This window comes from Hypomesus nipponensis, chromosome 7 (genome assembly GCF_054491055.1).
Source record: "Hypomesus nipponensis isolate SF chromosome 7, ASM5449105v1, whole genome shotgun sequence".
Lineage (NCBI taxonomy): Eukaryota > Metazoa > Chordata > Actinopteri > Osmeriformes > Osmeridae > Hypomesus > Hypomesus nipponensis.
The window spans coordinates 3,337,371-3,363,109 of NC_140367.1; the positions used below are offsets into that span (position 1 = coordinate 3,337,371).

Sequence of the window (25,739 nt, forward strand, 5' to 3'; positions counted from 1 at the left end):
CTTACACGTTTAATATAGTATTGTCTGTCTTTTTTTTTAAACATTAGATTTGTGAGACGTGTGTTGTGACATCGACAACTATGGCGAATCATTTCCTGTAAAGGATTTTAAGTTTCAGGTCTCTGAGGAGTGCTCCAAGGTGAGTTGACAGTTACAGTAGAGCTAGACTACTGTAGTGACTTTACAGTACAGTGCTGATGGAGTTATTTAGCGCTAGCTAAGCAGCTGCTGCGTAGCTGTTGTACATTAATAACTAGAAGGGGCAGAGCTGCAATTTATGGGGATCCACATTTTTAAAAATCACATACTGTACCTATTGTTTAAACTAGCCTCATACCAAACATACAAACGTTTGGAGAAAGACAATATTTGTCATGGGTGACTACATAAATCTATTGATTCCATGTGATCGCAGTATTAATTCACTAAGCCTACAGTATAGCCCAGAATTTCCAAACCAATTACACATGGCTCTCATTTTTATAATAGACTACTTGGACCGTGTCCTGACAAAAAATTAAGAACATTAGCTATATGTTTTGCCATTATAACTGGATCTAATTAATTAGAGCATTCAATGTTTATGATGTCCCAGGGGCGTCTTAATAGCACTTGAGGCCCCTCATTTTTTGAGGCCCCCCTCCCGCTAATCACAAATGTCAAAAGTTTTGACTTGGTACAGTAGCAATTGAGTTGCTTGCATTTTTATTTACGTTCCTCTGCTGAAATTCCGTTGTGGCAAAAAGTGCCTTGTGTCTAGCCTACGTCACAACGTCAGCACACGTTAGCAACGACGCATGGATGCAACGTGCATTTCTGCACAGCAAGTATAGTCATAGACGTATCGTATCGTAGCCTGGCTCTGCCCTCCTACGTACTTCCGCTCAATTTGGATTTTGCTTCTGTACAAATGAAATGTATGAGGGTATGGTTAGGACCAGGCTAATCGTATCGTGCCATGGTGTACCAACATCATTAACGCTACACATTTAAGCAATTCAAGACTTGCATGTACAGTAAGTAATGTCACATTAAATAATGTATTTAAACTCAAGCTTGTGTGGTGCGTCGCTGTCTTCAATGCCACAGCCTAAAATGTATGTCAAAAGAGTTGTTTTTCAAGTTTTTAATTTCCGGCGCATTCAAACAATCCCTTCAATGTAATTTGGCTAGCAACAGCAGCTAGGCTAGCTTGCTCGTAACACAGATTCTCCACGCAGGGCTCTGGACTGAGACTAAAAGTCGCGTTTGGGGGCATATTTTCAGTTAGCAGATGGTAGCTTCTGTTCGAATCGCGATTCCATCTGAAAAATACTGCCGGTGACAACGTTGTTAGAATAGCTTGTCTCAAAGGGGGTTCAAATTAAATGGACCCATCTGCAACCGACGCAAGCAAGAACACCGAAATTGTACCCTCTTTTTGTTACATTTTGTTTAGATAAGGGGGAGGGCGGGAGAGATGCGCTGTAGAGCAGGGGCGGTTCTAGAGATTTTCATTCGGGGTGGCAATGGGGTGGCAGAAAGTTGTTGGGTGGCCTCCTAGAGGCGAATCAAACCCAAAGTAGGGGGGTGCAGTACTCCCTATGGTAAATGATTAGGCAATAACATTGTAGTTTAAATTAATCAGTAACTTTAATATTATTTATTGAAATGTTCTGTAATGTACAAATAATATTTTTCCATGAGAAGATTGAGGTTCATGTTGTTTAATTGTAACTTGTAACATGCTCTTATAGTTCTTCCCTTTGGGACTGTTTTTTCACAATGTATGCTTCATGTTTTGGCTACCCGCACTGTTTGGGGCTATCTCGTTGTTATGATCAGAGACCTATGCACTTTTGTAAAGCTCTCTCTTGGAAGTCACTATGGATAAAAGCGTCTGCTAAATGCTTAATTTTTTTTTACAAAAATGAGATCCGCCACTGCTGTAGAGCAGAGTAATGACCCCGCGAATACGTACGTTTATCATCATTATTATTTTGTATTATTATTAAGAGGCCCCTGATTGGTAAAGGTCCCGGGCTTAAGCCCAGGTAAACTCGTGCATTAAGGCGCCACTGGATGTCCCTGTGTTTATACTTTACGACTGGGGACAACAACGCGATCAGTAGGCCGACTATAAAATGTTGATAATCTTGGGCTACTTATTTGAATGATTGAAGGGTTAGACATCAAATGTTCTTATGAAATAATCCAGGGGCGGATCTAGAAAACATTTCATGGGGTGGAAAGAGGGGGGCAGGAGATTGAGGGTTGGCACCCTTGTGACAGAAGTATATATGCTGATTTAATCTCAGTCATATTAATCAATGTTTATTTGGAATCAATGTCTATTCAAATGGCTGCTTGTTTTTTTTGGCATTCAGGCTGTCTATTCTTTTAACCCTGTCCTTAAATATGACACGGAGCCTGAACGGAGGTACGAATATGAACGTCTGTTGAATCTCGAATATAAAACTGATTTTACCTCAGTCTGAAACGTCTGAAAACTCGGGGGTCATGGAAAACCAGAGCCATATAACAATGTTATATTATATTTATATAGCTCTGGGGGAAACCAAGAGCGATAGAGAGATCAGATTCTATCAGACATGTACTTACTCCAAGTACACATTTACTGTAGATAATCGTGCGCAGGCTTGTGACGTTTTTAACTGTGACTAGTGTAGCCCATAGACATAAGGTGTAACCGGTGTGTGGTGAAAGTCACTCCTCAAGTATATAACAGGTGACCTGCGTCCACTAATTGCTAGTATTTTGTTGGCGTAGTTGGTAGTGGTTGCGCTTGGAAGTCGAGAAGTGGCAGGTTCGACTCCCGGTGGGAGCAAACATTGGCCGGTATGCCTCTGACGTATCTTGCAAGACCACATCTGTTACACTAGCTAGTTTTCACAACAAAAACTTATGCTCCTCTGAGTTACAGTTACTTTCATACTCACCATCGTCCATGATTCGCAAAAGTGTGTTTGTGCGTGCGTGAGTGTCCGTGCGTGTTTATCTCGCAGGTAGAACATGAGCCAGGCTGAGAGGAGAAGTCCCTCTCCCAGCGAAGGAGAAGAGGGAGAGGGTCTATCTTCAGAGGAAATCCCCCTCTCTGCCCTGGCACCTGACGCAGAGCTGCAAGAGGAGGGACCTAGCACAAACATATCAGCCAGCCCTGCCTACCAGTGTCTAGACGAGGTACGTAGCTATCGGTACTCTTATCTCCTCCAATAAGAAAGGTTACCTTGTGTTGGCATGGTCCTAAGGCCTGAGCGCTATCTTCTCGTTTTGTTGGCTGTATCAGATAGGAATATAAATAACCAAGGACAGCTTCAAGCAAAGCTAGTGTAACTTTAATGTTTCATATAAAAGTAAATGTTTTTGAACAAGACATTACGATGATAGAAAAACTAATATATACACAAAACGCTAAATGTACTCACATACGTTTTTGATATTTGGAAGATAGGCAAATATTTTTTAGTCACAAATGAATTGTTCTGGAGGGGGTACCTTGCATTTCAATGACTATCTTATGACTCACCAATTAAATTGGAGACAACATCACTTAACTATGCACAACCTGAATAAGTGGACCATATATTAGTATAATAAAAAGCTATTGTAATCCAAAAAATAAATACTGTACATGTACTTCTTGAATCATCTTTCGTATCTGCTCTATACAGCCTACATAGGGTTTTAGTTTAGTAATTGAGGCTGATGGCATTAGTCTAACAGTAGATGGCGGTATTATACCAATACATTTTCGAGCTCTGACCAGTTTGACTGGTATGTTCATGTGTGTACTGTACAGTCCTGTTGAAGAAACAATAATGCTTACAGTAAGAACCAGAATGGTAGAGGGTGTAAAATGTAAATATGAAGAAAACAAAAACTTATGTAATGGGAATTGTCCAATTATACTCAATTTACCCACCAACCCTAAACCTTTCCCCTTGCCCTCCCCAGAGGAAGCAGCCAGCTACACTAGCTCCTAGGGAGCGTAGTTCTTGGGACGTATCATCATCTTGACGGTCTTGAAGGCCTGCCTGTAGTTGGTGGGGTAGAACTCTGTGGTCATGTTGTGCCACGTTCCCCAGTAGATGCCGTTCCTTACTCCCTTGTACCTCTTGTGGTAGTACTTGCCGTTGAGGTTGGCGGACATGCAGGCATCGAACCACCAGCCCGAGCTGTAGTACGCCCCGCAGTTTCCAGACGGGTACATGTCGTTGTCCCGGTCTGGCGTGGTGAAGAACTTCTGGTCGTGGTCAAAGTGCTTGTTGAAGTTGATGGCGTTGCCGGCTGTGCCGCTGTAGCCACTCATAGAGAGCCGGTAGCGGAGGAACTCGTTGGCGACGTAGAACTTGTCGTACTTGGCGTACTCCCGGACACCCTCAAAGTCCTCCAGCTCGATGCGTATGACCATGTCCTTACCCTTGGTCAGCAGGTGCATGCGGTCGTTACCCAACCAGAATTCACCCCTGGAGAGCAGAGCAGATCAGAGTAACAACATTGGATCTGTTGTGCATGTTCCTCTGCTATGCTTTCCACCAAACAGATCCACCCAAAAAATACACAACAACCATCACATATGTTACACTTGAATGATTTGCGTTTTTGCGTTAGCTATATCTCTAGGCGTAATCCCGGTAAAGGCTTCTCTAGCCCCTGTTTTATTATCCTGTTCTCTACCCAGAAGCAGAATACAACTGAACATCGTTGACTAGACGGAATAAAACGGAATGAAATCATTATTTCACCCTGACGTACAGCTATTATTATGCATTTTATGCTATCATATTCATATTATGCAGGGGAGCGTGGTGCAGCGTAGGTGACCTATCCCCCTGTCCTGTGGCCCACACCCACCGGAGGTCCCCGAAACCCTTCTTGTACTCGGCCCAGGTGCGGTTGAAGCTGACGGAGCCGTTGAGGCGCTGCTGCACCATGGTCCAGCCCCCTCCAAACGACTCCATGTCGCAGTACACCTCAAACGTGCCGTTCTTGGGGTCTGGGGTCACGCGGTACACCCCGTTCTTCCTCTCCTCCAGCACGTCGTAGTCGGAGCAGTCCCTGGGAGCCAGGATGACTGGAGGGGAGTGGGGAGAGGAGGGAGAGGGAGGGATTGGAAAGGGGGAGGCCGGGAGGGAGTAGTAGAGGGAGACAGAGGGAAGGAGAGATGAAGAAGAGAGAGGCATCGGTCATAAGAGGATAAGGGTCAAAGCTGCCCATGGCATGCTAGCATGCAGTCCTGCTGACTCTGCCCAGCGCTGGAGTCCAACTCCCTGTCAGGGGGCTGGACATAAAGGGACAGCCCTGCCCAAACGTGGGAAAGTGTCTAAAGTGGATTACCGAGGCGCACCCCCTCTTTGAGGGTGTCACGGCCTAAATCATCCTGACACCAGGTTCGCAGCACGGAGCCCCTCCCGGGATTTAGAAAGTGACACAGTGTCTCTATATCAGAGTCTCCCTTCGAGGCCAGTTGGCTCACACTGAGCTGCCCCCCCCCTCTGTGTTGTGATAAGGTGGTGTCCCTCACAGTGGACACCCAGAGCAGAGCAGAGGACACAGCTTGGGACAGCAGCTGTCAGACGGTTTGTTTGCTCCAGAATGAGTTGGCTTACGCTTCCCAGTTCCCACAAAACAAACCCAGCCAGTCTGTCTCTCGGCCTGCCTGTCTGTCTGTCTGCACGTCTCTCTGCCTGCCTGTCTGTCTCTCCGCCTGTATGTCTGAGCTAGTCACCCACCCCCCACCCCCCCTCCTGAAAGACAGAGAGGAGTCTGTAACTTCAACTCTGGCTGTCCTAGATAGTTTTTCCTGACTGACTGGCTGACATGGAAACTGATTATTATGATGGACAGAAGAGGGGAAGCTTTGTGTAATCAAGGAATTACGCAAGAGATGAATAAAGAACAGCCTAGCACCCTACTCTTGATTAAGTTATTTGTGTTTAAGAGCACTTGACAGGCTAATCAGGGCTGTGCCAGCTGTTCACCACCAGCAGTCTAACAATGTACAAGAGTGAAGCTGCAATGGACTGTTTTTAGTGAGGGGGAGTTTCATTGTTTTTTTTGCTGTGAAATACCTTTGGTGCAAGAAAACAGAGTTTATTTAATCTGCAGATTGGTCCCGCGTTAATGATGCATCCAAGCTTTAACAACCTGCACATGTACCGCTGTGGATATCGGGTTGTTATGGAGCTGTTTTCCCTTATCTAGATAGAAACCTGACCTGGAGATGGTTGTGTCAACACAGAATACTCTGGCACACAAACACATCCCACAAACACTCTGTACTTTACAACTTTAACATTTCTCGATCTCTGTCTGAGCTTCGTTGACATACACAGACATGAACCTTGGCGTTGTGCTGCAAATCAATTTTCCCACAGAGAAAAATGGAAGTATCAATTTCCCTCCCTCAGAGAAGTTCACACATGGAATCTTTATATAATAACTGTTTATGACAATTAATCTGTTTAGTCTTCCACGGCTTATCTCTTGTAATTGGCATGGATATGAACCTGCCTAGACAAGACAAACCAAACCAAGAGACAAGAGCGCTCTCTCACCATGACTAATTTCAGACATGCAGAGTACTGACGGCATGTGTTGTTGTTAAGTGTTGTTGGCATAGGTAACGAGGGGTGTCATTTCTGGCTTCTTGTTCACGCTGGACTGAGCGTGCTCAGAACTCAACCCTGAGAGACATCAGAGTGCTGTCTGGTCCGATCCAGCTCAAACTAAGACCGTCACAGCTGTTTCCAGGAAACAGATCGCTGTCTCGGGAGTTGGGGATTGGTCAATTGGTTTTCACTGTCACATGATCGTTGGCGGTGAGTAGTCAACCAACCTCTCCAACGAGTGCACCTCTACCTGGATATAGAAATGTTAGTTTGAAGTCCAGAGCTAAGGGCTTTACTTCTTTTCCCATAATCATAGTCATGGATTTCCAATTCTACGTCCTCTGATTTACTGTTGTGTCTCCAAGAGTTTGAGTATCTTGCAGAATTTAAGCAGACTGACATATTTATTTCCAATAAGCCCTTAGAAAAATATGCAAACTTTACAGTTCCCCATCTCTGCTACAGTGAGCATTGACCATATCGTAGGTGCAGTTTTGCTATAAACTGCTATAAATTCGATTGCCCCTCTGTCACTTTCTCACAGGACCAAATTGAACATGGAATGTAACTTTAATCATCCATTGGCAAGCCAGTAACAATAGTGATTACAGAAGCTCAAGTCCGTGCATTGAATTGAGTCACTGAGGTCAAAGCCATTGATAAAGTAACACCATCCTGAATCATGATGACTCAAAATCAATGTTCACTCCTTTTCTCAAGTACAGCACTCAGTACCCATAAAAACTGTGTGATTGTGAGAGGTGTATATTGAGCCAGGGAGGGGCACATTCAAACCATATTCTCTGAACAAACGCAACACAGGAATCAAGGAGAAGTCTGAACCCTCCACAGAGTAAACAACAGTCATCAGTGGACTTGGGGCTCTTAGATCAGTGATGGACGCTACAGTGGTGAGTGGTGGCACAGCGTCGTGAGGCTGGAGAGGCTCTGCGTGTGCTGAGCACAGTGACAGTGGATATCAAACAGACGACATTAAACTTCCTGGATCGGCAAAACGGACGGTCAATACTACAGACTCCCACAAAGATATGTGTCTGGACACTAACAGCAGGCTAGTTAAGTGATTGTGGGTGGAGCGTGCCAAAGGGCTATTGAATCGCACATAATACAGGCAACACGTTAATGTGAACACTTCATAATGGTAGATTTGGAACTACTTACACTGTGGGGTGTTTGTGACGGCGCACTGGTTGGTGCACGTGGTGCTGAGCTTCTTGACCAGTCCTGTGATGTTCTCCACACGGCTGTCCACCATGGCCTCTACGTTCTGCATGTTGATGAGGCTTAGCTCCTCCACGCGCCCCTGCAGGGAGCTGATCTGGCCCCGGGCGTTACGCAGGCTGGCCGACATGCGGTGCATCTTGGTCTGCATCTCATGAAGCGTTTTCCCTGGACCGCTGACCCCGGGTCCGGGGAAGATGCCTCCGTCCCCACGCTCCTCCTTACTGGCCCCGGCAGACTGCCCCGGGCCCCCTGCCTCCCCACTGTCCCTCTGTAGGCTCTGGTCAGCCTGCTGCCGGCCCTCCAGGCAGGCGCTCTTCAGCTTGTGGACGGTCTCCTTGAGGCTCTGCAGCTCCTTCATGGTCTTCTCCAGCAGCCTGAACTGCTTGGGCAGCTGGATGGTGAGGGGCGGCAGGGTGACCTGGTAGGGGCAGTCGTCGTCCTCCCCGCACTGGCCCGCTGGCTTCAGCTTCAGGGAGCAGGATCCAGCCCCAGCCCCATCTCCCTCACTGTCCCATCTTTGCTGCGTCTGTTTCCCTTCAGTCAGCTCCAGGCTCCTCAGGGGGGCTGTAGCCAGCAGGACTGAGGCGCAAACACAAAACAGGACCTTCTGCATGGTGCTGGAGTGTGTGTGTGTGTTTGTTTGTTCGTCTGTCTGTACGTGAGATGTCCTAGTGGGTGAAAGATGCACAAGCCGGTCTGTATTTGAGAGATAATGAGTGTGTGTGTGTGTGTGTGTGTGACAGAGTGTGTGAAAGAGAGTCAGATGTGCAGAGAAAGACAGTGCAAGTGCTGCCTGCAGGAGAGGGGAGTCAGAACTGCTGCTGCCTCAGATAGCTGTGTCATTAATATCAGGACAGAGAGAGGGAGGGAGGGAGGGAGACAGAGAGAGAGAGGAACAAGGGAGGGGTGGGAGGGGCTGAATTGCATAATTTCTCAAACCCAATAGCAGCAGCAGTACTGTGAAAAAAGAATATTGAGGGAGAGAGTAGGTAGGCAAGGTCTTGGGTAAGTCAGCCTATTTCCCTGAACAGAGAAATGACTCAGCTCACAGGAATTACTCTCCACTACGATTTTGTCTCCACCTTTTTTTGGTGGTGTTTTTATTTAGTCTTGAACTTACATATTGCACTTTTTTTTTTTTTTACTGAAAACAATATTGTGTTTGTGGGTGTGGTTTTACTCATTCCCAAGCACCACCCTCATTTCCATCCAAAACACTGGAGACTTTTCTCTCTCTTAACTCTTGTCATTGTCGAGTTTCAGTTTTGAATTTATTGTAACTGTGACTTTTGATGATGTCAATCCTTGGCCTGTATTAGTTCCAGAGCATCACTATCCTGTCAACTGTTGTTTACTGTCTTATGAGGAACTTAGCATGTGGTGGGGTGGGAGTTCTGAAGCGGCCATGCTTTCCATTAGCCAATTGTCAATCACATCACCATACAAAAGGGTCATTTGTTTCAACAATCCCACAGTCATAAATTGTTTGGCAACGTTAGCAACCAACCTCTTTTGAAACGTAGTTTGTGTGTTTAGTGGTAGCCTACAGGCCATTCCAGGTTATGGGGGGATGACTGTGTAGGTAGTGGTGAAACATCGACAGGACAGGTCATATCCTGGTGCTTGTTTAAACGGGCAGCCTGGTAGGGAGGGCATTGAGCGACACTGGAACCAGATTAGTCAGTACTTATGTGAAGAGGGTGTGTTTTCACAGGTTTAAAAGCCTACTTTTCCTACAGAGGAAATACTAGCAGATACTGTCAGTATACTGACAGAGAAAGAAAGAGAGAAACAGTCTAGGGTCAAGTCTACTGGAGCTGCCAGCTTCTTATGAAAACCAGGCAGAGGACGTATAGTGCCACAGCCAGCCATACAGCCTAGAATAACACTGGCACATGCTGCACAAAGCTTTTCTCCATGACAGGAATGCCTTTGTGTTTCATTACCTTACACATGAGCACCGCAGTGTCTCTCCCCCTCCTCCCTCTCCCTCTCTTTCGATATGTGTGCCTTCTCTTCAAAGATGATTCTGCACACACAAGCCTGTTAAAACCTCACATGTTGACACTCAATTCAGCGGGTGTCTGGGCAGAGGAAGAGAAGCAGCACGCTGATGGTAAAGAGCCCCTGCTCGGAGACGGATGACCAGGCATCTGAGACTGTGCACATGGCTGATAGGCTTTTGAAGATTCACTGTGGGTTGATGGACTGCTTCCTCTCTATCTGGCTTGTACACTCGGAACACGAGAAAAGCGGATATGTGGAAGTGATGATAGCTCTAACATGTCAGCTTCTATCTTTAGGGTTCGACAGAGTCGATGTTATGCCATAAGGGTTGTTATCAGACTGAAGAAGTGTCTTTCAGAGTCCTCAAGACTGCGGATGCAGACTGAAATATAGGGCAACCGTGACTGTTCTGTAGCTCTGCATTCTGGCCTAGTTAGTGTATTTAGCATCACAGCTCCTGGGAGGTTCCCAGTGCATGTGGATGACTCAAATAAACAGCGCATTCGATGAATGATTTTCTTCCGTGACCTCTGGCCTTTCCCTGCCTGCTCGTACCGTGCGCCAGTCAGAGCCATCTGTCTGATGTTCTCTCTGCCCTGGTCCGATACAGGCCGGCCCTGCATCACTTTGATGCCTCTTTCATCACAGACGATCTGAAGCTGTGGAGATAAGCAGTGAACACTGGGCCTCCTATCTGGAGCAGGCTAGCTGTTCTGTTCTCTCGGAATCACACGTGAGCAGATTGTTGTTGCGCTCGTTGTTTTCAAAGTGCAGGTGAACACAGATGTGTGGGGTTGGAGTAGTTAAGGTGATAGAGCTAGATACGAGCGTGCGGGTCAGCAACACTGGACAGCAATACTGGGACAGGCCAGAGGGAGGCGGGGGGCGGGGGCACACGGGATGAAGATGGATGGATGGGTGAATTGGTGAATTAGGGTTGGTGGGTGGATAGAGGGATGAATGATTGGGGGAAAGGGGCTGGGGATGAGTGGGTGGATGATGGATGATTTATCTCCCTGTCGTCTCCTCAGCTTTTCTCTCTGGGGAAGATCAGTGGGAACGTGCTGGCCCGACTGAAGGCCAGTTACAGCCTACTCCATGACACGCTCAGAAGGTGAGCTGCCTCTCACAGATCACGTGTGTGTGAGAGTGTGTGTGTGTGTGTGGGGCTACCTGTGACGTGGTGTGTGTGCTGTGTCGTGTCTGCATTTGTGTGTGTCCACCTGTGTGTGTGTGTGTCCACCTGTGACTGTGTGTCGTGTGTGTGTTCACCTGTGAGTGTGTGTGTGTGTGTTCACCTGCGACTGTTTGTTGTGTGTGTGTTCCCCTGTGAGTGTGTGTGTTCACCTGTGTGTGTGTGTGTCCACCTGTGACTGTGTGTTGTGTGTGTGTGTGTGTCCAGCTCCCAGGAGTCAGAGATCCAGCTCCGGCAGCAGGCCCAGCGTTTCCGAGCCCAGCTGGAGCACCAGGGGCAGGACCTGGAGAGGGCGGAGACCTTCCCCGAGGTGGAGGAGACGGAGGTCGGCCGCATGAGGCAGCAACTCCTCAAGTTCCACAACGACCTGCTGGTGGCCGAGGAGAGGGACTATCAGATGAACTACCAGCTGGAGTGGTGAGGAGGGAGGGGAACCAGGGGTCAACTGTACCTGGTGGGGAACCAGGGGTCAACTGTACCTGGTGGGGAACCAGGGGTCAACTGTACCTGGTGGGGAACCAGGGGTCAACTGTACCTGGTGGGGAACCAGGGGTCAACTGTACCTGGTGGGGAACCAGGGGTCAACTGTACCTGGTGGGGAACCAGGGGTCAACTGTACTTGGTGGGGAACCAGGGGTCAACTGTACCTGGTGTGGAACCAGGGGTCAACTGTACCTGGTGTGGAACCAGGGGTCAACTGTACCTGGTGGGGAACCAGGGGTCAACTGTACCTGGTGTGGGCCCAGGGGTCAACTGTACTTGGTGGGGAACCAGGGGTCAACTGTACCTGGTGTGGAACCAGGGGTCAACTGTACCTGGTGGGGAACCAGGGGTCAACTGTACCTGGTGTGGGAACCAGGGGTCAACTGTACCTGGTGGGGAACCAGGGGTCAACTGTACCTGGTGGGGAACCAGGGGTCAACTGTACCTGGTGGGGAACCAGGGGTCAACTGTACCTGGTGGGGAACCAGGGGTCAACTGTACCTGGTGTGGAACCAGGGGTCAACTATACCTGGTGTGGAACCAGGGGTCAACTGTACCTGGTGGGGAACCAGGGGTCAACTGTACCTGGTGTGGGAACCAGGGGTCAACTGTACCTGGTGGGGAACCAGGGGTCAACTGTACCTGGTGTGGGAACCAGGGGTCAACTGTACCTGGTGGGGAACCAGGGGTCAACTGTACCTGGTGGGGAACCAGGGGTCAACTGTACCTGGTGGGGAACCAGGGGTCAACTGTACCTGGTGTGGAACCAGGGGTCAACTATACCTGGTGTGGAACCAGGGGTCAACTGTACCTGGTGGGGAACCAGGGGTCAACTGTACCTGGTGTGGGAACCAGGGGTCAACTGTACCTGGTGGGGAACCAGGGGTCAACTGTACCTGGTGTGGGCAACACCAGCTAGGTGTGCTTCTCCTCCTCTCCCTTCCTCTCCTCTTGTCATCTCTCCTCTCATTTCATTTCATATTGATTCTCTTCTCTCCCCCCCCCCTGCGCTCTCCCCTCCCCTCCTCCACATCGCTCTCAACACTCCGGTCCTTGTTTTCCAAAGGCCAAGCACACCCTCTGAACACTGCATGGAAAAGAACATTGCACTCCACAGAAAACACACACACACACAGACACACACAGGCACACAGACATGCATTCAGAGATCCAGGGCCAACGAGAGGACACCGTAACATTGCTAAGCAACTAATAAAACAAGCCGGGGGAAGGGAGATGAAAGGAGCAGTGCTTCATCATTCACGGTAACGAGCTTGAGACCACAGAGGAGAGGGAGCTTCATCACAGAGACTAGGAATCTTCTCTCTCTCCATAGACACGCGTGGATACGTCAGGCTACGAGGGCCAATGCAGTCCTCGCTAATACTTTGTCCTCCTTACACCGGAGTGAAATACGGAATGAGAACCAGGCACTCTCCATTCTCCCAGGACGTCGCAAGGCACCCGGCAGTCTGTTCTCTCCTCATATATTAGTCAGTGAATGGTAATGATTGTGACAGTGAGTTTGGCATGCTCACCCTTCCTCTCCTCCACTCCACCTCCTCTTCCCCTCCACAGTGAGCTGGCATGCAGATGACTGACAGATGCTTGTCCTTAAAGCATTGTCTCATGCCCTTGATCAGCAGCCAGACAGCGACTCTGGAATGCAGATTTTGACGGGGCCAACTGTCGTTCCAATATCTTTTGAGGTCTTTTTCTGGATTGTGTCAGGATGCAATCCGACAGGGTAGAGTGTGTGTCTCTTCTGTGAGGATGTCTATTCTGTGAGGTGTTTTTTAATCAGTCTTCTTTGAATACGGTCTGATTTCAATGTACGGTGCTAGTACCCCATCTTACTGTGTATACACACTCCACTACCTGTCGCACTGGACTTCCTCGTCTGAGAGACGCTTCACGCTCTTAACGAGAAACAAGACGTTCAAAACGGTCACTTCTCTTACAAAATTCTGAGAATGAGAGAGGAGATCGAACTTGTTTTAATGACACACACACTTCTTCTTTTTGTTTGTTTGTGGTTGCCTCTTTTTCAGCTGCGTGGAAGAGAAGACCTGCCTGGAGAAGGAGTATGAGGCTCAGCCCAAGCCTGTAGTAAGTTCACCCCAGATCCCCTCTCCCTGGCCGTCCCCAGAACAGGTCCCAGCCGTCACACAGACCCCACAGGCTGTGACAGCACTGTCCCCTGGCGCCCTTCTGACACAACCTAGCGTGTCTGACGTGGAACGGGGAGCACAGCTAGGAGCGCCTTGTCTCTAATCCAGGATTTACAAGACAGGCTCATTAACTGAGCATTCCCCATGATATCACTGTCCTCTAACGAATCTTTTGCATGGATGATTTATTTTGTTTGTAATTAATACAAGTGATAATGACGAGGGTGTTCTGCAACAGACGAGAGCAGAATCTTAAGAGGGGGCTGTCACTTGATCAGAGATAATAAAGAAGATTTACTGCAAGAAAACAGCATAGATTATTGTATGCATATCCCCCCCCAAAATATCTTGCATATGTTTTGTACAAGTATCCATTTATGTCTTTCTTAATGCTTCAGGCTCGTAGAATGTGTTTGCGTGTATGTGAAATTGATTGCAACTTAATAACATCTCATCCATCATGAGAGTTTAATTAAACGCTTTTTCTTCAAGAATGGGAGGGATGGCAGGGTTTCCCGCAGCACTTTCAGTTAAGGCGGCCGCCTAAGCAACACACGCCTGCCGCCTTAAGTACACCGTAATTAAAAAGAAAAAGGCATTATCCACCGTGTTACTCAGTCCTGTTTTCTCCCTTCCATTCCAAAACGCCAGTCTCCCTTCTCTGCAGAACGCGTTAGTCTATTGCACAAACTATCCCCCCCCCCGCCCCCCCCCCCCCAGATAACAGCACACAAATCATATCTTGTTTCCTTTAAATATTGGTCTTTGTGTACAGTTTGTGCACAGGCTAGCATGTACAGTACAGCGTGTGTGTGGGTGTGGGTGTCCAGGAGCTGGAGAAGAGAGCCAGGCTTCTGAAGGAGAGCATTGAGGAGCTGAGGAAAGAGGCGACCCAGCGGAGGCAGGAGATCAGGAGCCTGCAGGAGGACATGCAGACCAGGCAGAGAGTCCTGCAGAGGGAGCACAGGGAGCTGGAGGACAAGAAGGAGGTCATAGACATTCACCAGGTGAGCCTGGCTCTGCCGTCACTGCCATGGGGGTTTAGGGGGGAACTAGATTTTATCCCAAAGAGGGATGTCTTTAAGAAGGAGGGCTATCAGAATGATAGCAAGCAATAGGATGGTTAGCTATAGGATAGATAGCGATGGGAATGTTAGCTGTAGGATGGATAACAATAGAAATATCCACAGTCATTGAGTAATGTGTGGGTATTTCCATAGCCAGTTATTGAATGGGGATTTCCATAGCCAGTTATTGAGTAATGTGTGTGTGTGCGTGTTTCTCTGGCAGGCTGAGCTGGCACAGATTCTCTCTGTACCTGGGCAGCTGAGTAAGGAGATAGAGAGAATAAACCGAAAGAAAACGTAAGTCTGAACTCCTTCTTGTCTGTCTGTCTGTCTGTCTGAACTTCTCCCTCTTTGTCTGCATGTGTGACTGTCTGAATATCTCCCTGTCTGTCTGAAGATCTCGCTGTCTGTCTGAACATCTCTCTCTCTCTCTCTCTCTCTCTCTCTCTCTCTCTCTCTCTCTCTCTCTCTCTCTCTCTCTCTCTCTCTCTCTCTCTCTCTCTCTCTCTCTCTCTCTCTCTCTCTCTCTCTCTCTCTCTCTCTCTCTCTCTCTCTCTCTCTCTCTCTCTCTCTCTCTCTCTCTCTCTCTCTCTCTCTCTCTCTCTCTCTTTGTCTCTCTGTCTGTCTGAACATCTGTCTGTGTGTCTGCTGGTGCGTCTCCTCAGGGAGGTGGAGAGGAGGATGGCAGCGCTGCAGGAGCAGGCGGAGGAGCTGGCAGCGCTGCAGGGCCGCACGGAGGCCAGGAGCCGGGCCCTGGAGGAGGAGCGCAGGGAGGTGATGAGGGAGCTGGACGGGAGGAGGACCCTGCTGGAAGCAGCCGACAGGGAGCACAACATGCTGCTGAAGGAGCAGGACATGAACAAGGAGAAGGAGGCCCTCCTGATGGGACAGAGGTAGGAGGCAGGAGGCTCTAGCTCTGAGGGGTACTGCAGGCAAGGGTAGAGAATAGTGGAGGAGGGGGAGAGGGATGGAGGAAGGGGAGAGGGAGGAGGGAGAGTGGGATGGAGGAGGGGGAGAGGGAGGGAGGAAGAGAGGGATGGAGGAAGGGGAGAGGGAGGGAGGGATGGAGGAGGGAGAGAGGGATGGAGGAGGGGGAGAGGGATGGAGGAGGGGGAGAGGGAGGGAGGGAGGTAGAGTAAAACTCTTGTATTTGATCTCTGTGTGTCCGTGTTGTAATCGTCTTCTTCTGTAATCCCAGGGGAGTACAGGAACTGAATCTTAGTCACATCAGCGTGGAGAGGAAGAACGTGCACGACAGCCACTCCCGGAAGCTGAGAGAGAGAGACCGACAGATCAGGGGCCTGAAGAAGATGGAGCAACAGCTGAAACTGGCCAATGACACGCTGGCGCACACCCAGGTGCTCTACAGCAAGACCAAGTGCGAGGTAAGAGTAATCGAGCACAGATAAGATCCTCAGCCTCAGGCCTTCGTACCAGACGTTCCTGGACGACCAATCACAGCCTGTCCTCACATCTGGTGTTTGCTCCCATAATACATGAAATGTAACTTAGCCTCTTGAATCTGTTACTGCGTCCAAACGAGATTGGGTCTCTCTGATTCATGAATGCTTCATCCACTAATTCATCCAATAACCTGGATTATCCAATCTGATGCATTTGCTGCTCCTAACAGATGTGTTGCGGTGATGTTGCTCTGAATCCCCCCCCCTCTGTTAAAGGATGAGTCACCCTTTAAAAATGAACTGTGGAAGTTTTGATGACACTCCGGTAAATAGAAAAATGAAAGTACAGCCGGAAAACTGTCAGCAAAACAGAAACCGCTCAAACATGGTGACGCATCTAGAACTTCCTTCGGTTCAGGAAAGTTCAGCAAAGTGTGGAGAAACTGCTTCATACCGGTTCTATTAATTCCATTGTGGGACCATTGGAAACCATGGTAGCCATTTATTCATGAAGAAATCTTTGTCCTAAACACTGTGTCAAATGAGGCAGTGAGTTAACACTCATACAATACCACAGGCTCTTGTCCCGTTTGCTTGCTTGTGTCTTGTGGAGTGGTGCTGCTGTGACCTACATGGTGTTGTTGTCTCAGAGGGACGCCCTCCCTCGGGGAGACAGTAACCTGCAGAGGAGGCTGGAACTGCAGAAGGAGGTGGAGACGCTCAAACAAAAGCTGATCCACCAGGTGAGTGTGTGATGTGTTGACTACCAGTGTGTGTGTTTGTGTGTGTGGTGGTTGCAGGTGTTTACTTGTTTGTGTGTATTGATTAAGTGTATTCATATGTTTGTGTGTCTGTATGGTATGTATGTGTACGCTCCGTGTCTATATGTACTGTGTGTGTGTGTACGCTCCGTGTCTATATATACTGTGTGTGTGTGTACGCTCCGTGTCTATTGTGTGTGTGTGTTAGTTGCTCTGGATAAGCGCATACAAAAAAAAAGACTAAACGTGTGTGTGCGTGTGTGTTTACATTTACATGTAGTCATTTAGCAGACGCTCTTATCCAGAGCGACTTACAGTAAGTAAAGGGACATTCCCCTGAGGCAAGTAGGGTGAAGTGCCTTGCCCAAGGACACAATGTAATTTGGCACAGCGGGAATCAAACCAGCGACCTTCTGATTACTAGCCCGATTCCCCAACCGCTCAGCCACTTGACTCCCTACATGTGTTTCCATCAGTCGTGTGCGGAGGTGGAGGCCCAGCTGATGGAACGCTGCGTGGAGCAGCAGCAGGCCCTGGTGAAGGACACCTTCCGCTGGAGGGAGGAGCTGCACATGCTGGGCTGCCTGGTCCAGATCAAGTCTGACGAGAGGGAGAACAAGTCCCGGGAGCTGCTCCGAGCCGGGGTAACACACACACACACACATGGAACCAACACACACATGTAACCAACACACACACACCTGTAAACACGTGTAACCAACACACATTTCACACACTTAACACGTAAACAAGATAGTCTGGATCTCTCATGTCGGCAGAAAAGGTACACCCGCATCAAACAGGAAGTGATGGGGAAGAGTCTGGTGATCCAGGAACACAAGAAACAGAACCAGGAGATACAGGCCAGGTAACATTGCCCTTCTCCCACCCCCTACCTCCATGTCCAGCTCACCTCCTTCTCCCACCCCCTACCTCCATGTCCAGCTCACCTCCTTCTCCCACCCCCTACCTCCATGTCCAGCTCACCTCCTTCTCCCACCCCCTACCTCCATGTCCAGCTCACCTCCTTCTCCTACCTCCATGTCCAGCTCACCTCCTTCTCCCACCCCCTACCTCCATGTCCAGCTCACCTCCTTCTCCTACCTCCATGTCCAGCTCACCTCCTTCTCCCACCCCCTACCTCCATGTCCAGCTCACCTCCTTCTCCTACCTCCATGTCCAGCTCACCTCCTTCTCCCACCCCCTACCTCCATGTCCAGCTCACCTCCTTCTCCTACCTCCATGTCCAGCTCACCTCCTTCTCCCACCTCCATGTCCAGCTCACCTCCTTCTCCCACCCCCTACCTCCCATCCATGTCTAGGGAACCGCCTTCCCTCAACATATGACTAATGTTTATTTTGTTCCATTATGGAAATACTGGTCTATTTCTGTAACTCCTGTGCCACTATTTTGTTATTGCCTGCTGTTTTGGGCTTCTCACTGCAAATGTTCTCTCTCTCTCTCTCTCTCTCTCTCTCTTTCTTTCCTTCTTTCTTTCTTTCTTTCTTTCTTCAGACTGGCTGTGTTTGCCAAGCTGTATGACATCATCAAGGGCGACAGGAACAAGTGTGTGAACCTGATCCAGATGGCGTCTCAGAGGACAGCGGAGATGAGGGAGAAGTTCAAGATCCTGGAGAACGAGATGGAGATCCTCAGGACCACCGCCGTCATCAAGGAGAAGTGAGGGGCTTCAGTCCATCCATCCAACCATCCATCCATCCATGTGTGTTCTGTCCATCCGTCTAGCTATCTATCTGTCCATCCAACCATCCATCCATCCATTTGTGTTCTATCCATCCATCTAGCTATCTCTGTCCATCCATCCAACCATTCATCCATGTGTGTGTGTGTGTGTGTGTTTGCCCCCCCACCCCCAGGCTGCTGCAGAAGTCTCGCCTGAAGCACATCCACAGCCGCACCATCAGAGACAGCCTGAGGAACGACCTGGCCCAGGTGTCCTGGAGGCTGCAGGACATGAGTCACAAGAGGCAGGAGCAGAAGCTGGACCTGGTGGAGCTCACGCGCATCATCAGCGTCCATGAGCAGAACCTGCTGCAGCTGCGCAAGACCCACGACGCCGCCGTGCAGAGCCGCAACGAGCGGTGAGTCTGACCCCTGCACGCCTCGCTGACCCCCCCGCCGTCTACCACACACACCTCACGCACACCTCATGCACACCTGGAGCCAGACCTGCACTCACACTAGTGTGTGTGTGTGTGTGTGTGTGTTAACGTGTGTGTGTGTGTGTGTGTCCAGGGGCGTCCAGCTGCTGGAGCGTGAGGAGGAGATGTGTATCTTCTATGAGAAGGTGAACGTGCAGGAGAGCCTGATCAGAGATGGGGACGTGGCCATGCAGGCCCTGGAGGAGCACATACGCTCCCAGCAAATGACCATCAGCCAGGAGACACGGCACATCCACCTCAGCAGGAAGCTGCTGCCCTGCAAGAGAGCCCTGGTGGAGGAGAGCACCTCACTGCAGAGACAGGTAGGAGCTGAACACTGGTAGGAGCTGAACACTGGTAGGAGCTGAACACTGGTAGGAGCTGAACCCTGGTAGGAGCTGAACACTGGTAGGAGCTGAACCCTGGTAGGAGCTGAACACTGGTAGGAGCTGAACACTGGTAGGAGCTGAACCCTGGTAGGAGCTGAACACTGGTAGGAGCTGAACACTGGTAGGAGCTGAACCCTGGTAGGAGCTGAACACTGGTAGGAGCTGAACACTGGTAGGAGCTGAACCCTGGTAGGAGCTGAACACTGGTAGGAGCTGAACCCTGGTAGGAGCTGAACCCTGGTAGGAGCTGAACCCTGGTAAGAGCTGAACACTGGTAGGAGCTGATACAGGTAGGAACTGGGGAGGAAAGAGAGACCACACTATGAAGAAATACCTCCATGAGTTTCCTTCAGCTGAATGTAAACTTTATCCATAAAAGCTTCCAAAATGCAGTTCTCCGCGTAGTAGAATGTGCCTCTCCCTGACTCAGCGTATCCCGTACGCACCATGTATAGCCCTGCAGGGCACCGGGGAATGTCTCACCTCATATCTCTGGCCCTCCATGCCTGCTACGCCACCACGTCCAAACACCGGCCCTTCCCTGTGTAAATACCTCAGCTGTTAATGCTGCTAGAGGTAAACATTTGGCTCTCTCGTTTATGGCGCCATCGCCATAAACGAGATCGAGCATCCCTGCTCAATCCCCAAGCCAAGGTAGCGGGCTAGGCTGCTCCCAGCCAGGAGACCAGGACTCTCACACTGGGACAGACAGTGTCCTGTTGAAGGACTTGATTAATAGCAAGTGATTAGGTCAATGAGTCATCGTGTCACCCTCTGGAAGAGTGTGAGTGAGACGGCCTGTCTGGCCCCAGGAGAGGGGAGGGATGCAGGCTGCTGCTGGCCTCAGGGGAGGGGAGGGATGCAGGCTGCTGCTGGCCCCAGGAGAGGGGAGGGATGCAGGCTGCTGCTGGCCCCAGGAGAGGGGAGGGATGCAGTTTGCTGCTGGCCCCAGGAGAGGGGAGGGATGCAGGCTGCTGCTGGCCTCAGGGGAGGGGAGGGATGCAGGCTGCTGCTGGCCCCAGGAGAGGGGAGGGATTCAGGCTGCTGCTGGCCCCAGGAGAGGGGAGGGATGCAGGCTGCTGCTGGCCCCAGGAGAGGGGAGGGATGCAGGCTGCTGCTGGCCACAGGAGAGGGGAGGGATGCAGGCTGCTGCTGGCCCCAGGAGAGGGGAGGGATGCAGGCTGCTGCTGGCCCCAGGAGAGGGGAGGGATGCAGGCTGCTGCTGGCCCCAGGAGAGGGGAGGGATGCAGGCTGCTGCTGGCCCCAGGAGAGGGGAGGGATGCAGGCTGCTGCTGGCCCCAGGAGAGGGGAGGGATGCAGGCTGCTGCTGGCCCCAGGAGAGGGGAGGGATGCAGGCTGCTGCTGGCCCCAGGAGAGGGGAGGGATGCAGGCTGCTGCTGGCCCCAGGAGAGGGGAGGGATGCAGGCTGCTGCTGGCCTCAGGGGAGGGGAGGGATGCAGGCTGCTGCTGGCCCCAGGAGAGGGGAGGGATGCAGGCTGCTGCTGGCCCCAGGAGAGGGGAGGGATGCAGGCTGCTGCTGGCCCCAGGAGAGGGGAGGGATGCAGGCTGCTGCTGGCCCCAGGAGAGGGGAGGGATGCAGGCTGCTGCTGGCCCCAGGGGAGGGGAGGGATGCAGGCTGCTGCTGGCCCCAGGAGAGGGGAGGGATGCAGGCTGCTGCTGGCCCCAGGAGAGGGGAGGGATGCAGGCTGCTGCTGGCCTCAGGGAAGGGGAGGGATGCAGGCTGCTGCTGGCCCCAGGAGAGGGGAGGGATGCAGGCTGCTGCTGGCCCCAGGAGAGGGGAGGGATGCAGGCTGCTGCTGGCGCCAGGAGAGGGGAGGGATGCAGGCTGCTGCTGGCGCCACACCCACTGCTGGTTTGTTCGTTAGTAGTTCTTTAGTTCTGTAGCTTCCTTGATCCCTCCTTTCAGAAACAGTTTGTCAGTGCTTCTAACATGAGTCCAGAGTCTGTTGGGCTTGGATGAAAAGACCTCCTCTCCTGATATCCTGGTATTGAAGATCTGTCTCTGGCATGGTCACACACACACACACACACACTCAAGCCAGTTGGGTCAGATTTGGGGTTTAATCGCACTCGCTTATCCATCGTGGTGTTTCTCACTGTAGGGTTTCTCAGTAACTGTGCTGGGCTGTGTGCACTAGAAGCCAGGCCCGAGGAGGAGGAGCCAACCAGCTTGGAGAGGAGCTCTGCGACCAGATGAAGCAGAGTTTCAGTCTGGGACAGATGGGGGTCTGTCTTCTCTTTTACAGTTCAGAGGAAAGAACCCCGTCATTCTCTGACGGGAAAGCACCTGATAGTCCGACATATCCCTGAGGGCGTTACTTGCAACAGTACGAATGGCCCTCATGTTTAGGATCTGCTTTGGGAAATCATAGTCTAGATGTTTTTTTATATTGAGCTCCCTCAGGTTACAGGGTACAGTACATGTTAGATACAGGGGTTGTTCCCTTGGTGCTAACGCCTTCAAAGCAGGACTGAGGGGACCATTACTGCTGTTAGCATATTTACCCTCAACAGCACATCAGATATGGCCTCCATGTGAAACTCAATATACACTAAAGAGCTTTTCAAAGACTTTCAAAAGAATTGGGATTGCTTCAGTGTAAACAGACTGCCGTGTGAAGTCTGGTGAAGCTAGCTGGGAATGCGAGTGTGTGGGTTGCTAGGACACAGCAGCCCATAGAGAAGCATTAGGGAGGGTGTGGTCGCTCGCTCTGTCAGAATTCTGTGGAATCTAAACTGGAGCCAGACCGCGTGTTGTTGACTAAGACTAGTGTCCAAACTGCCTGTGTGTGATTCACATAGATACTCTCCACACACACGACCAGTGAAGCCCCTCACATGACCATGACTGGGTGTTTACAGGGGGGGTCATGCCCCCCCCCCCCCCCCCCCCTCCGGACCTGTCGCTCCACATTACCACACCTCTGGGATCAGCTGCTTTGCTCTCTCAGGGAAAACGGAAGGAGTCACTGTGTTCCACACCTCCCTGGTCCCTGCTGACCTGCTGACCTCTCCCCTTCCCAGCCTGATGTGCGCTCTCATTAGAGAGGCCCAGGCAGTAGAGGCTGCTCTCAGCTACACACCCCCAGACCCACGGCCTCGCACCCCCCCCCCCTCCTTAACACACCCCTCAAACACACCTCCTCTCCCTTAACTCCACATCCAACTGATCAAATTGATTTTCTTTCTTTTACACCAAACGTGATCTCTTGTTCTCTCCAACTCCCTCACCCTCCACCCCCCCCACCAGCTGTCGGAGTGTAAGGACCAGATGCTGGAGCTGGAGAAGGCTCTAGAAGACCCTGGGCAGGAGAACAGGGCCCGGGTCCTGGGGGGAAGGACCCTTCGCCTGTGGAAATGATCAAGAAAATAGAACAGGTAACAAACGCTCTGCAGGTGTGTGTTGATTGTGTGTGTGGGCGTACATGTGTATGTGTTGTGTTCATACGTGTGTGTGTGTGTACTGATTGCGTGTGGGCATTAATGGTGTGTGTGTGTTAATGGTGTGTTTGTGTGTGTTAATGGTGTGTGTGTGTGTGTGTTAATGGTGTGTGTGTCCAGTTGGAGGTGCGCTTGGCGGAGCAGGAGGAGCTGCTTCTGGAGAAGGAGCTGGTCTATGATCAGGTGACCAGACTCTCCCGGCGAATCAGAGCCAAGGCTGAGAACGGCAAACAGGATACCCTGGACCTGGCCAAGAAGGTACAGGGTTTCTCTCTCACACACACACACACACACACAGGTAGTGGAGTATGGAAGCCCTTTGTGAGGAGCGCAGGATCAGCATTACCTAAGTGTGTGTGTGTGTGCGTGCTTGTGTGCGCGTGCTTGTGTGCGTGCTTGTGTGTGTGTGTGCGTGTCTCCCAGGTGAACGAGCTGCAGGGCCGTGTGAAGGAGGTGACGCGGCAGATGATGGCGGTGGTGGCGGAGCTGTCCATGCGCCAGGCCTCCGCCATGTCCCTGCAGCAGGAGGTGAGGGAGGGCGAGCTGCAGCTGGAGTCCTGCCGGCGCCGGCTGGCCCAGGGCCTGCCCCCCTCCCCGGAGATGGAGGAGCAGTGGCAGAGGATGCTCCGAGACCAGCAGCGACACCATGACGCCTCGCAGGAGAGAGACAGGGTATGCAGAACTCTCTGTGCAGTCCTCTAATACTATACTGCTTTGGTCTACAAACCCTCTCTCTCTTGTTAGGACTCCAACCTGTAGGTGAAGCCGCTTCTGTATTGCCGAAAACCAGCAAGTTTCCTTTTCAAACAAATAATTGTTGTTTCTAAGTTAACAATCGAATGAAAATGTATTTAATTAGCCTTTTTAACAAGCAGTGGCACAGAGGGCTTCACATACGCCCATAGAGCTGCCCCTCAGCCGACATAAACCCTCAAGGAAAACGAGGAGAAACTCCCAGTGAAGCGTAACATCCAGCCAAAGCACCTTCACAGCCCCTCTCTGACCCCTGACCTCTGGCCTCCTTGTGTCATTTACATTTAGTCATTTAGCAGGCACTCTTATCCAGAGCAACTTACAGTAAGTACAGGGACATTCCCCGCCCCCCGAGGCAAGCAGGGTGAAATGCCTTGCTCAAGCAAACAACGTCATTTGGCACGGCCGGAAATCGAACCGGCAACCTTCTGATTTAATGGCCCGATTCCCTAACCGCTCAGCCATCTGTGTCCCTAGCTGCTGGAGGAGGAGCAGAGGACGCAGCTCCCCAGCGGGGTGTACACCACGGCCGAGGCCCGGCCCAACGCCTACATCCCCCAGGGCGACGAGCTCCCACTGCCCCGCCCCTACGGAGGCCTGGCACCCTTCAAGCCCTCGGAGCCCGGGGCCAACATCAGACACGTCCGCAAGCCCCGGCTCAAGCCCATCGAGATCTAAACCCCCCCACACACACACACACTATAGACTGGCAAGATTACATACCTTTACAGACTCACACACACACACTATAGACTGGCACGATTATACACCTTTACAGACTCACACACACACACACACATTATAGACTTATCACATACATACATACTATTACAGACTTACTTGATCGCACACACAATGACAGACTTGTATGATCACACACACACACCATTACAGACTCAGACACAAACAGACTCTTACATAAACTCAATCACACCTTTGAGACAGGATATTTTGAAGAGTGCATGGGTCAGAGCTCTGAGAGAATCACTGCAGGGCCACGTGCTTCACGACATGTGATTCTCAGCACAGATCATTAAATACAGCTCTATTCTCCACACGTAGCATCTCCTTCCTTCCTCCTACCAAAGTCTCAGTCCAGACACAGTGCATATGTTTGTTATTGTGAGCTGCTGTATAAACACACACTTCAACTTACACTCAAAAACACTAGATAGTGTAAGTTGCATTGTGTATTTGATTGTGAGCTTGATTTTGTATGTGATAGCTGGAGTGTGTGTGTGATAGCTGGAGTGTGTGTGTGTGATAGCTGGAGTGTGTGTGATAGCTGGAGTGTGTGTGTGTGTGATAGCTGGAGTGTGTGTGTGATAGCTGGAGTGTGTGTGTGATAGCTGGAGTGTGCCATGCATCTGGGTTTGATTGTGTTCTCCTACAGCTGGAAGTCTTTACTGGCAACGGCTTCATTTACAGAAAAGTAGACTAGAATGTTGAAAGACAGTCTTCTGGTACGTTAGTCCTCACTGGTATTTGGAGTGACAAATGGTAAGCACATGTTGAGATGGTGTGTGTTAAGGTGGGGTGTGTGTGTGTTGAGGTGGTGTGTGTGTGTGTGTGTGTGTGTGTTTTTGAGAGATTCAACACTGGGCTTCAGGAGTTGTTGTGGTCCCGTTCAAAACAGTCGTTAAAGATTTAATAGAAGGTCTACTCATATCCTGTTACCCTGCCTCTCCTCCACCCTGCATCCCCTCTCTGCTGTCTCCTCCACCCTGCATCCTCTGCTGTCTCCTCCACCCTGCATCCTCTCTGCTGTCTCCTCCACCCTGCATCCTCTCTGCTGTCTCCTCCACCCTGCATCCTCTCTGCTGTCTCCTCCACCCTGCATCCTCTCTGCTGTCTCCTCCACCCTGCATCCTCTGCTGTCTCCTCCACCCTGCATCCTCTCTGCTGTCTCCTCCACCCTGCATCCTCTGCTGTCTCCTCCACCCTGCATCCTCTCTGCTGTCTCCTCCACCCTGCATCCTCTGCTGTCTCCTCCACCCTGCATCCTCTCTGCTGTCTCCTCCACCCTGCA

At 50.6% G+C, this 25,739-nt stretch overlaps 2 protein-coding genes across 2 annotated transcripts; one reads left to right on the top strand and one right to left on the bottom strand.

Moving 5' to 3' along the window:
• On the top strand, positions 1–24,765 carry ccdc146 (coiled-coil domain containing 146). The gene is given in 20 exon segments (XM_084701557.1): positions 1–139; positions 3,006–3,180; positions 10,895–10,977; positions 11,266–11,475; positions 13,593–13,650; positions 14,543–14,719; positions 15,003–15,076; positions 15,445–15,672; positions 15,978–16,164; positions 16,833–16,925; positions 17,420–17,587; positions 17,723–17,811; positions 18,460–18,624; positions 18,822–19,046; positions 19,201–19,429; positions 22,767–22,845; positions 22,848–22,894; positions 23,078–23,215; positions 23,381–23,629; positions 24,188–24,765. Coding segments are annotated over 19 exon segments (2,868 nt in total). The 5' UTR covers positions 1–139; positions 3,006–3,012; the 3' UTR covers positions 24,389–24,765.
• Positions 3,314–8,685, bottom strand: fgl2a (fibrinogen-like 2a). Its single transcript, XM_084701558.1, has 3 exons — positions 7,794–8,685; positions 4,855–5,074; positions 3,314–4,466 (listed from the first exon to the last, which is right to left on the bottom strand). Exons 1-3 carry the CDS (start codon positions 8,467–8,469, stop codon positions 3,980–3,982), a joined length of 1,383 nt encoding a protein of 460 aa, XP_084557684.1. The 5' UTR covers positions 8,470–8,685; the 3' UTR covers positions 3,314–3,979.
• Positions 24,766–25,739: the final 974 nt, after the last annotated feature.